We start from the raw sequence: 12,858 nt of genomic DNA, 5'->3' as shown, positions 1-12,858 counted from the left end.
GGGGATTTTCGTCAGGGCTATGTCAGAGCAGAAAGGGTTAAGCTCCCCCTCTCCATCCTATTGGCCCTGATCCTGCCTGCCTCTCCAGAGGCTGCTATTTGCAACTATAAAAACATTCATGCAATTGTTTGGCCTTAAAGAGTGCCTAGGAAGTTCTGAACTAGAGCTAATGTATGTAGACATGAATGAAGTGCATTTCAAATCCTTGGGTATCACATGGGTACACATAGCACAATTCAAAAGCCATGCTGTAATAGCTGTGCACTTCAAAACAATATATTTTGTTAGGGGTAGGAACAAGCCACTCCTCCTAATTTGGAACATTCTGCTGCTGCTGCCTTTAAATGCCCTTCCCAGATGGCAGATTTGCAAGGACAGCAATGGACATCCCAGCTGGAGATGGCTCCATTTTGATCAGGAAACAGGAGCCCTCCAAGCCAACAGAATGGATCTTCCATGTGATGTTGGATTTTCTGCAGAGCATCACCAGGAAAATACGAGTGCATCTTCAAAGAGAAATTTAAAGGCAATGGGCACTGCAGATATGGTGCTGCTCAGGTATGTTGAGTTCTCAAAAGAAATGGGATAAGTATGGGGGAAAGGCAGGAGAACGATTTGATAGGCACCCCATACAAAGAACAAACAATGGTTGGCAAACAAACAAAATTCTAGAACAAATACCTAGTGTAGCAGCATACTTACTTTCTCTGAACCAAGCTTAGAAAGGAAGCAATTGCTCCTTCTGGATTTCGTACAAAGAGTACTGATTAATAGATCTGAAGGCAAGGTGAGTGAGAGGAGAAACTGGTGAAAAAGCTTCCCCAATACATCTAATGCATTACTGCAATGGTTAGCTATAAATGTGGGCTTAACTGCTTTGTGAAACTTTACGGCTGGGGCAGATGTCGGCTTGATTTCAGGTCCAAGGTAGGTAGTTTTTCACAGTTTATTATAAATTGGATGACTTGTCCAGGATGGTGGGTCATAGTGGGATAGCTGCAAAGGGAAGGTCTATGCGTTGCAAATACCCATAGCCATTGCTTTTTTGGTAAAAAAATAAAGTAAAATAAAATGAGGTGCTAGTATCTAGCTGGCAGCAAAATAATGAGACGATGGTACTCTGTGCCAGTGAGTAAAAAGGTAAAGGTACCCCTCACTATTAGTTCCAGTCATGGCCGACTCTGGGGTTGCGGTGCTCATCTCGCTTTATTGGCCGAGGGAGCTGGCGTACAGCTTCTGGGTCATGTGACCAGCATGATTAAGTTCTGGCGAACCAGAGCAGCGCACGGAAACGCTGTTTACCTTCCCGCCGGAGCAGTACCTATTTATCTACTTGCACTTTGACGTGCTTTCGAACTGCTAGGTTGGCAGGAGCTGGGACCGAGCAACGGGAGCTCACCCTGTCGCAGGGATTCGAACCGCCGACCTTCTGATCAGCAAGTTCTAGGCTCTGTGGTTTAACCCACAGCGCCACCCGCGTTCCCTGTGCCAGTGAGTACCACCCCCCAAAAAGCACTGCTGCCAGGGTTTCAATTGATCTTGGTGCACTTTGCAAATAGACACACTGCACTCCCTGGCAGGATTCTAGTCTGCAAGGACTAGACCATCAGTGTCAGGATAGAGGGCAACTTTTGCCCTCACCACAGCAGCCAGTTGCGTCACCCCATCCTGGGTTCCTGGTCATACCCGAGTGGCAAAATCTTGGGAACTGACATATAATACATAATGCAAACACATGTATGTTACATCTGTACACACCTAATTCCTCCCAGCCAAATCTATATGCAGTGAACAGATCTCAGGCATATTACTCTTCCAGATATGGATCGGATTTTGCAAGTTAGGGAATTCCCAGCTTCAAACCAGTGTCGTATATCCCAGCCGAGCCACTACATTCTACACATATACCCAAGACAGTGCAAAAGAGTTAGAAACTCAATTCTGATCTCAACATGCACAGAGGGTCTGGGGTGGGGGTGGGGAGAATTATGTGTACTCAAATGTTCATGGCTGGGTACAGGATTAGAGCTGTTGATAAGTGCATGTATGTTAATAAAGTGAGCAATTAAGTAGTACCTCCAGGCCAATGCTTCATTCACAAAACAGAAGGCGTCCCATACCTCTAGACCTTTCTGATCCAACCTGCTTTGGGCACTTGCCAATTCTTGATCCCGGACAGTCATTCGTGCTTCTAAAGCCTGCAATTTCTTTTCCCATTCTCGTTTCTTGTTGTTTACCATGATATCAATCTGATGCATTAATTCTTGAAGCTCAACATTGCAAGGGACGGATCTATAAAAAAAGAGGTCTTTTTTAAATGTACTACATAGAACAGATTGAAATACAGTGGTACCTCGGGTTACATACGCTTCAGGTTACATATGCTTCAGGTTACAGACTCCGCTAACCCAGAAATAGTGCTTCAGGTTAAGAACTTTGCTTCAGGATAAGAACAGAAATCAGGCTCCGGCGGCGCGGCAGCAGCAGGAGGCCCCATTAGCTAAAGTGGTGCTTCAGGTTAAGAACAGTTTCAGGTTAAGTACAGACCTCCGGAACGAATTAAGTACTTAACCCAAGGTACCACTGTATTATTCTTCAGGCCATTTTTCCCTTCCAGTGAGCTCATATTCGACTTGAGAATAACCAAATGGCTTATTTTAATGTTTTTCCCCCCCTTAGTCAATGTTTCTTTGGTCCAGTTTGGATGTAATACTAAACCATGATTTGTTGAGCTGAACTACAGGTGATATCCTACTAAGTTTTACTCCTAGTAAAACCCCTTAAAATTAATGAACACGCCTAAGATAGGTGCATTCATTTCAACAGACCTACTCTAAATAAAACTTAAGTTGAATACCACCCTATGGTTTGGTTGTACAGTCATACCTTGGGTTGAAGTCGCTTCAGGTTGAGCGTTTTCAGGTTGTGCTCTGTGGCAACCAGGAAGTAAAGCGTTTCACCGCTTGCACAGGCGCAGATGGTAAAAATGATGTCACGAGCATGTGCAGAAGTGGCGAATTGTGACCCGCGCACACGCAGAAGCGGGTTGCGTACGCTTCAGGATGCGAACGGGGCTCTGGAACGGATCCCATTCGTATCCAGAGGTACCACTGTATATTGGAACCTAGGCCCCCTCACAAGCTATGGTGTGTTGGAGGCTGTAAAACCAGGATTTTAGATTTGAAGTTGTTTTATGAATCCTGGCTTGCTCTAACTGTGGCCTATCATTTACATCAATACTTGTTATCCTGGTGCAAAAACAATGTATTACAGTGTCTCATCCTAGCTAACCACCTGGTGAGAAGCATAAAGAGCAGCAGCTCAAAAATGGACCTGCCCATGTGAGTCATGGCCTATCAAAAAAACACCCTGTCCCACCACACACTGACTGGGCTACAGACTCCTTTCGCTCCATTCTTCTTGCTGGCAAGACTCCGCATCACCAAGATGGCTTGGCAGAAGAGGGAATATGTCAGAGGAGTGCAGCGAATTTTTTTGTAAGGGAACAGTTAGGGCCAGAGGGCCAGCTTGTGAGGGCGATTGGGGGCCTGATATCACACGCGTAAGCATTTTGCCTCCCTCTCTAAACTGGGCATAAACTCCCTGGGGTTTGGGAAGGAGGTGCCAGGGCTCTGATTGAAACTGAAACAAATTGAAATTGAAATACTTTATTGTCACTTGTACAACTTGTATACAGTGAGATTACTCGAACACTCCCCACTCAGCTCTCTTAATCTTAATTCCCCTCGTTTACTGACGAACACCCACCAAACCCAAAAGTCAATTGCCCTGTTGTTATCTTTTCATTCAGCAGCCTAACAGCCCACGGATAGAAGCTGTTCTTTACCCTGTTGGTGCGACTAATCATGCTTCTATATCTTCTGCCCAAGGGCAGGAGATCAAGAAAGTGCCGGCCAGGGTGTGAATCATCCCTTCCCAGTATGAAAGGACACTTTCTATTGTTGACCGGTAGAAGGAGATCATCAAATGTTGATTGACATACAGTGGTGCCCCGCAAGACAAATGCCTCGCAAAACGAAAAACGCGCAAGATGAAAGGGTTTTTCGGTTTTTGCGTCGCTTCGCAAGACGATTTTCCCTATGGGCTTGCTTCGCAAGACGAAAACGTCTTGCGAGTTTGTTCGCTTTTTTCCTAAAGCCGCTTGAAGAGGCGCAGTTGCGACGGACCGTGCTTCGCAAGACGAAAAACATCGCAAGATGAAAAGACTCGCGGAACGAATTAATTTCGTCTTGCGAGGCATCACTGTAGTTCTTCCGCAAGACTCTGAGGAGATGGAGTCTCTGTTGGGCTTTCTTAACCACTTGGGTTGTATATATTTTCCAAGTAAGGTCTTCACTAATAGAATGCTGGAGCCTGCCTGCCGCTTTCCTAAAGTCTTTGGGAAGGCACCTGGACCCCTTCGGAGCATTACACCTCCCTCCCTAAGCCAGGCAGAAGCTCCCCAGGCTTTGGGAAGGAGGCACCAGGCTTTAATACATTAATACTCTAATTTACCCCTATTTAAGGAACTTGCCTAGTCCCCCTAGTCCACTGACTGTGTGCCACTGGTATATGTGGAACTTCTATGCCACCCCTACAGTGGATAGAAAGAAAATGCCTATTAAGTAGTTATTAGGTGCCATATAGAGGGACGTGGGTGGCGCTGTGGGTTAAACCACAGAGCCTAGGACTTGCTGATCAGAAGGTCGGCGGTTTGAATCCCCGCGACGGGGTGAGCTCCCATTGCTCGGTCCCAGCTCCTGCCAACCTAGCAGTTCGAAAGCACGTCAAAGTGCAAGTAGATAAATAGGTACTGCTCCGGCAGGAAGGTAAACAGCGTTTCCATGCGCTGCTCTGGTTCGCCAGAAGCAGCTTAGTCATGCTGGCCACATGACCCGGAAGCTGTACGCCGGCTCCCTCAGCCAATAAAGCGAGATGAGTGCCGTAACCCCAGAGTCGGCAGCTTAGTCATGCTGGCCACATGACCCGGAAGCTGTACGCTGGCTTCCCCGGCCAATAAAGCGAGATGAGCACCGCAACCCCAGAGTTGGTCACGACTGGACCTAACGGTCAGGGGTCCCTTTACCTTTTTAGGTGCCATATGGTGAACAAGGTTTCATCTGGTCCTGTAAACACTCCAGGTGTGTCCCCCCAAAAATAGTCTTTAGAAAACAGACACGTCAGCTTGCATGTGCCCAAGCGCTGGTCCTTTTGCCTGACCAGATTCACCTCTCTCAACCTGCCTGCAACCCGCCTTGTGTTTTGATGGGGCCCCCAGATCAGCAGCTCTCACATCACCTGCCAGGGAACGCTGCAATTAAGAGCAGTGTTAAACAGGGCTGCAGGCCCCGGTGCCAAATCTCCTTGGCATCCTCTCTGTCAGGGATCCTGAACTGTGCTTTCAACAGCCACAGCGGGGCTCTGTTTGCTCACCGGGTCAGACAGCAAGCTGTGTGCGGACAAGACCTGCTGCGGAAATGTGACAGCACAAAATGGAATGAATTAAAGCAGCTGAGTGTGCTAGGAAAGAGGGGAGAGGAGAAGCAGCCTGCTAGGAGAAAACGCAATTTGCTAAAACTATGCTGTCGAATCTACAGTTGCTTTCATATCCCTGTGGAGTAGCTTCCTCACAAAGGAAACTGCTCCGGAGGCCAGGAATGAAGGTGGCCGTGGATTGCTGCAGGAAATTGCCATATTGCTGACATAATTCCTGCCTTTTCACCCGTATTCCATCAGCTTTTATATGTGAGCATTGGGTTCTTGCGAGTGACAGCAGGTTAGGGAGGGATGGGCAGCTTCGCCCTTTGTTGTGATGCTGAAGCCTCTGTTAGCGATTGAACTAAAATGCCTTAAGGTTAAAGAGGGGCAAGAGGAGCAGAAAGGGGTCTGGGTGTCCTTACTGGTTGAGCTGCTCAGGTTTCACAAAGGAATAGGAGCAGGGCGGGCAGAAGAGCCACAGGGGAAAGTAGTGACAGGAGGAGAGGCTTATGGAGGGAGGATGCAGTAGGCAGGCAAAGTGAGGCTGGATAGGCTATGGAAGGAGAGCATTAAGAGGGAGTGGTCCAGTGAAATGAGAGGAGGCAATGTAGGGAAAGTATATGCCCTGCCTTCTCTGAAAGGTACCAAATTTAAACCTTGGCATATAGTTACCAGATTTTTTTCAAAGAATACAGGGAGAATTTTTTTTAAAAAGAGAAAAAAAAGTTATTTTTAAAAATTATTTTTTAAAAAAATTAAGAAGTAATATCTTCTCTTTTGTCGCAGGGCTTTCCTCTGGGCCCCGGCCTGCTCTTTTGGAGTGCTAGCCACTGTGGAGCCACGTGTCCTTGCCCTTCCGGTGCTCTCCTACCTCTCCTCAGTGGCGGCGGCGTGGCAAGATCCCCTCTTTTTTCTCCTTCCTCTTTCTCTCTCTTCCTTCTCCTTCTCCTCTCCTCCTTCTCCCTGCGTTGGCTCTGGAGTTTTACTGGCCCTGGAGCACCGCTGGGCAGTCGGCCAGGCGCTCTCGCTCGCGGCTCAATTTGGGTCACGCGGTGTGTGGGTGTGTGTCAGCAGTTCCCCCAGTTGACGCACCGGGCGTCCCCGGTTTCCCCCTGGGCAGTGGCAGCGGCAGCCACAGCAGCCCGGAGTCAGCCTGGTAGCGCAGTTGGCTCTGCCTGGCTTCAGGAGCTGCTCGCTGTCGTGGCGCCCGCCATTTTGCCTCACCAGAAGTCCCCATATGATGTGTCTTGCACTGTTAAACCAATCACACAACATTCATTCCCCACTAATAAATCTACAACACTTAAAATATAAATCCGGGGACATTAAATGAAATCCGGGGACAGATTTTGTCTGGGGATGGATTTGTAAATCCGGGGACTGTCCCCAGGAAACGGGGATGTCTGGTAACCAGGCACCTACAGTTTAAAAGATATCTGGTAGCAGGTGATGTGAAAGATCTCTGCATGAGACCTGGAGAGTTGCTAAAAACAAACAAACAAACCAAACCAAACCAAACCAACCAACCAAAGACACTAATCTGTCAGCGTAAGCCATCAGGAAGTATCAACATTCAAAGAAAAAGGTGTATGTTGGAAGTGTGATGAAAATGAGGGATCTTTTTTCACATATGGTGACCCTGTAAAATAATTAACGAATATTGGGAAACTATATATAATGCATTAAAAAGGATACTTAAAAAAAACTTTCCCCAAAAACCCCTGAGATTTTCCTCAGCCTAGAGCAATTAGATATATTTTAATTTAGGTAACCTATGTAATAGGCTTATGTTAGAAAATGAATATGGATTTTGAATTTGATGTTTGTAATTTTTTTGGTTTTGAAATTTTTTTTTAAAGGAGGGGGAAACAACCCCCTGAAAATTTCCTCTTGGGGATGGTAACAATGTAGACCCCCCCCAAAAAAACTAAAAGGGTTTATTAGTATATGCCACCACCGCAGCTAGAACCTTATTGGCACAAAGGTGGAGGACAAGTATAGTACCCACTAAGGAAGAATGGCAGTGTAAAATGTTTGAACATGTTGAACTGGCTGGTCTGATGAACAAGTATAAGAGAAAATGGAGATAAGGAATACAAGAGGAACGGATCATGTTTATTGAATATTTTCAGAACCAGTATAAACAAATACACAGCTTAGCAGGTCTCAAGTAAATCTAGCAGAGTTGAAATAGATAAAAGAGCTTTTAATAGACAACAAATTAGATGGTTAAAAAGATGTGGATTACGCGGAGTAGCAGAAAAACAAAGGAACCAGGAAAAAGGTGGAAGTGAAGTCATATGGCATATGTATATATGCTGTATTTGGTACGAAGTTGTAGGTAGGACAGGGGGAGGGGGGAGGGAGGGGGGTTAAAGATGCTCTCTGTTCCTGTTTTTGAAAATGCAAACAGAAAACCAAATGAAAAGAGAGAGAGGAAGTATCAACAGTCAAGTCTGTGATGTTCATAGCAGCCAGAAAGTTTGATGTGCTGCTGACAGGCATATCTGCATTTAATCTTCACTTGCATGAACAATGAAACAGTGCTACTATGCCAGAAAAGAATCTTTATATTTGTTGCTTTGAACAATGATGATTAGATGGTTTGTTAATTTTTCCACCAAAGTGACTAGTTTGCTCCAGGTTTTTGTGGGCACTTGGGCAACAAAAAGTATCTTTGGTCCCCTAAAACATCACTTTTTTGCCACCTCTGCTTCCTCCCCGACAAACTCCCCACCCTCCTCATCTAACCGCCCTCTTCCAACCATTGTCTTAGATGGAGATAGAAGGGAGAGAGAGAATGAGTTTTGCATGATCAGGAACTGCAAAGGTCAGAAAAGACTGTTTTCACATGTTGATTTGCAAATAACCAGCCCAATCTTTGACTCTGGGCAGTTAATTGTATTGAATCACTATAAAATAAAACTGCAATCTCACTAACGCATACATCAGAGTAAGTCTCAGCAGGACTGAGTCAACACGCATAGGTTCATGCTGTGCCGCTGATAAACATTGCAATCAAAATGTCAAAAAGATAAAGATGGAATCTAGACACACATAAAATTGTGAAAATGCTTTTTTACAAAAACGTTCTGAAAATATATATTGAATTTGCCATAGGTCACCATCGCTATCTAGTGTCACGTTTGTAGAATGCACTTTACAACACACTTAAAACATTTTATTTGTGTATAACTGAGCCCAAAGAAATCTCAAGCAGGTTGATGACATCACTTCTGCAGAAAAAGATTTTTTGTTTAAAAAAAGTGTTTACATAAGGCTTCCAAACTACTCTAATTAGGTAATGATTTTAAAAAAGCTTTCTCAACAATAGTCTTTTGACAGGGGTGAGTTTTACAGTGCAATTTCCAGATCGTAACATTTTCTAATTGGAAAGGTTATGCACTCTGAAGGTTTAAAATAAAAGATGCCACTACTGCTTTGACCAGGCCTGAAAAGTAATTTCAGTAAGAAATGTAGGTCAAATAGGGGTGCACTCTTCATTAAAAGCAATAAGCCACATTACCGCTTCATGGTTTGCCTAATATACAAAATAGTAAACTCATCAATGTCAAGCATCACGATATGGCTAAGAACAGAGTTATTACGTTTTACCACAAATGATTCAGTGATGTCTGTTTTTAACTTTTTAATATGGTTTTCATTGTACTGTTTTATTGTTGTAAACTGCTTTGATTTTTAAAAATGACATAGTGGTATATAAATATTTTTATAAACAAACAAACAAACAAACAAACAAACAAACAAGGTGGCCTTTCCTGTTCAATATAGTTGCTGCCTGAGCAGTCTAGGCCTGGTGTTTCTTTATGAGATAAGCAGTAATGAAGAATCAAAAGACCACAGAACTTTGAAATCTTGAAGTGTAAGGTTTTAAGTTCTACATCATATTGAGCGTATAGGTGTAAATAAGATAAGATAAACCAGGAATGACCAGGAAATTATTATGCGTCAACCTACCTAGTCATCATTTGTTCCTGAAGTGCTTCTATTTTCTTCTCCATTTTAGCATTTCTCCAATCTATTAAGAATATTTTGGGGGTGGGTGGGTTAATGTTTTTCCCCTTAGTTATTCATTTACATAGAAGACTCATAGTTAAAAGAAGAGACTTGAGAAACAGCAGTAACAGAGTACAAGAGTCTTACTCTCAGGTTTGTGGGTTTGAGTCCCGTTGGGGGACTAGATGACGCTCACGGTTTGTTCCAACTCTACAGTTCTATGATTTCAAGTGCAAACATGCCAGGCCAGAGGGGTGAGAATAGGGCTGTTTGCTGTGGCTTAACTGTTAAGCTAACATCAATGTGCACGTAATATGTGGTCTTCAACTGATGGGACTATTAATCTGCTTTGGAAATATCTTGACACTAAAGGGTGGGTCATAACTTCATTAAATAAATAAAACATCCAGCCCAGTGGTGGATTTGTGCCTGATCAGAAACTGGCGGGTCAGGGGAAGCAGGGAGAGATAAAATTCTCACCGCTTTGCAGAATGAGCTAGTCACTATGTGACATCATAGAATCTTAGAGGTGGAAGCGCACCCAGGAATCTCAGTGAAAGCATCCATGATTGCCTGTTTTCAAACGGTGAAAAAAGGACCCCCTCAAGAGATCTGTGCGAGTCTCTGATAGTCTTTTGGAATCCTCTAATGGTGATTTCATTAGCAAAAGCTATACGGTCGTACCTTGGAAGTCGAACAGAATCCATTCCAGAAGTCCGTTCGACTTCCAAAACGTTCGGAAACCAAAGCTCCTGCAGCCAACCGGAAGCCGCGGAAGCCCCGTCAGACGTTTGGCTTCCAAAAAAAGTTCGAAAAGCGGAACACTCACTTCAGGAGCCAAAATGTACGAGTACCAAGGTGTTCAACAACTAAGGCAGGCTATGTGAGATGGCTTTTGGGAGGCTGCAGTTTTACATATACAGTGGTACCTCAGGTTAAGTACTTTATTCGTTCCAGAGGTCTGTACTTAACCTGAAACTGTTCTTAACCTGAAGCACCACTTTAGCTAAGGGGGCCTCCGGAGCCCGATTTCTGTTCTCATCCTGAAGCAAAGTTCTTAACCTGAAGCACTATTTCTGGGTTAGCGGAGTCTGTAACCTGAAGCGTATGTAACCTGAGGTACCACTGTACTCTTTAACTGGAAATATGTCCTGTAGAAACCGCGGGAACCTATTCATGTTCTGAGTTACACAGACGCAGAATTGAGCTGCCAAGCAGCATGTCACTGGGGTATACTGATGTGACAATAATTAGCATTTATAGTGCAAACGGGGGTGGGGAGGTGGAGGCTGACAGAGAAAACAGCTTAGTCTAAGGCTATCTAGCGAGTCAGAAGGGCCAAAGCTCAATGGAGCGTGTTAAATGAAGAAGGTCCTGGGTTCAATTTCTGCTCTCTCCTGGAATGGGGGCAGGAACCCTGTTTGAAACCCTTGAGAGCAGTTCCCAGTAGACCATACTATGCTAGATGGACCCATCGTCTGACTTGGTACAAGGCAGCTTTCTGTGAACATTGAGGGGCATAGCTTGTTCTGGAGTGTGTAGGACTCCAGGGGGAATGTGCTTCTGAGCATATACAGAGGGGCTTCCTTAGTTCAGACTCAGTCAGGGAGGCAAACCTGTGACCTTCCAAATGTTAAACTACAACTCCCACCAATGGTCGCAGATTAAGGGAGCTGGAATCCAATGTAAGAACATAAAATGAACCTGTTGGATCGGGCCAATGGCCCAGCCAGTCCAGTATCCTGTTCTCACAGTGGCCGACTAGAGGCCTGCAGGAAACCTGGAAGCAGGATGAGAAGGGAAAAGCACTCTGCCTCAACAGAACTGCTAGCACATTTGCAAAGCTAAGCAGGGTCCTGTATGGTTTCCAACTGGATGGGAGACTGCGTGTTGAGATCCCTGCATTTCACGGGGTTTGACTAGGTGACATTTGGGTATCCTGCCAACTTTCCCACTCTGATTCTATGATTCCCAGCAACATACTAGCGTTATGTGGAGTGCCACAGATAGACCCTCCCTGCTCTCAATGGTCTGCCATGGAAAATGTGGGAAAGGGTGGAATGGTTCCTCTGAACATATGCAGAGGGGCCTTTTTCCCCAAGCTCTCTCCATACTCCATCCTGGAGCAAGTGGGAAAGGAAGAGATTAAAAAAACAGCCTCTGAGCATGCACAGAACAGCTTTGTCCATCCTCTCTCAGCATGCCGCCAAGGTGCACGCGTGGCAATGTGAGGCAGAGGGGAAGTGCCTATGAGCATACCTAGAGGGGCTTTTTTTTGCAGGATCTCACTACTCTGCCCAGAGCATGTGGGAAAGGAAGGGTGCCTCTGAGCATATGCAGAAAGCCTTTCTCCTGCCTCCTTGGGGAAGGAGAAGCAGAGAAAATGCCTCTGAGCATGCACAGAACAGTTTTCTCCAGGCTCTCTCAGCACTCTGCCCTGGAGCTGTGTGGGAAAGGGAGGAAGGAAGGGTGCCTCTGAACATACACAGAGGGCTCTCTCCAGGGGTCTTGACCCCCTACAGTTATGAGCATAACTAGAGAGGCTTCCTCCAGACAGTCAATAACTCTGGAGCACGCAGAAACCGGGCAGTAGAAAGAGGGCCTCTGAGCATGCACAGAGTGCCTTTCTCCAGAGGAAGGCTCCCTGCCTGCCCGCAGCCCTAAATGCACAGCTCTCATAAACCGAGCATGGGTGGGTGCGTGCGTGGGGGACACTTACCTTGCCCCTTCCCCTGCTGCTGCTGCTGCTGCGAGCCGCGGCTGCCCTCGCTCTGGCGGGGAAGGACCCCGTCCGCCCCGCCGCCCCCCTGCCCTCCCGCCGCGGCTGCCGCCTCGCGCAGGCCCCGCCCCCTCCGCCCGGGCGGCAGTTGCGGGGAGGGCCCGGCTGGCTTCTCCCGTTGCCGGGGCAACGGGGCGGCCTAGGGAAGAGACTCCGTGGGCGGAGGGAGCGAGCAGGTCTGGGGAATCCCCCGATGGAGGGGCGGAGCCAGAGCGGAGGGGCGGGGCCAGAATCAGAGGAGGGGGCGCCCTTCTCCCGTTTGCCTGTGTGCCAAATATGCATTGCAACAAAATAGACTTTGGTAGCTCTCTCACTGCAGATGGTGACAGCAGTCATGAAATTAAAAGACGCCTGCTTCTTGGGAGAAAAGCAATGACAAACCTAGACAGCATCTTAAAAAGCAGAGACATCATCTTGCCGACAAAGGCCCATATAGTTAAAGCTATGGTTTTTCCAGTAGTGATGTATGGAAGTGAGAGCTGGACCATAAAGAAGGCTGATCGCCGAAGAATTGATGCTTTTGAATTATGGTGCTGGAGGAGACTCTTGAGAGTCCCATGGACTGCAAGAAGATCAAACCTCTC

At 46.2% G+C, this 12,858-nt stretch overlaps 1 protein-coding gene across 5 annotated transcripts in view; it reads right to left on the bottom strand.

Annotated features, from left to right (window-relative positions):
• DEUP1 (deuterosome assembly protein 1) overlaps positions 1 to 12,400 on the bottom strand; it is a 67,745-nt gene extending 55,345 nt beyond the window's left edge. For 3 of the 5 annotated variants that reach the window (XM_053385588.1, XM_053385589.1, XM_053385590.1), the window contains exons 1-3: positions 12,215 to 12,338; positions 9,457 to 9,517; positions 2,121 to 2,292 (exon numbers count right to left, since the gene is read on the bottom strand). In XM_053385588.1, coding sequence (XP_053241563.1) covers positions 2,121 to 2,292; positions 9,457 to 9,500 — 216 coding nt within the window. In that variant the 5' untranslated portion in view covers positions 9,501 to 9,517; positions 12,215 to 12,338. Of the gene's footprint in view, positions 1 to 2,120; positions 2,293 to 9,456; positions 9,518 to 12,214 lie in introns of all 5 variants that reach the window. The other 2 variants (XM_053385592.1, XM_053385591.1) reach the window with 2 other exon arrangements.
• Between the last annotated feature and the right edge of the window lie 458 nt (positions 12,401 to 12,858).

This window comes from Podarcis raffonei, chromosome 4 (assembly GCF_027172205.1).
Source record: "Podarcis raffonei isolate rPodRaf1 chromosome 4, rPodRaf1.pri, whole genome shotgun sequence".
Lineage (NCBI taxonomy): Eukaryota > Metazoa > Chordata > Lepidosauria > Squamata > Lacertidae > Podarcis > Podarcis raffonei.
Note: the sequence above shows the minus strand (reverse complement) of the source record. Positions and strands in the feature narration are given on the sequence as shown.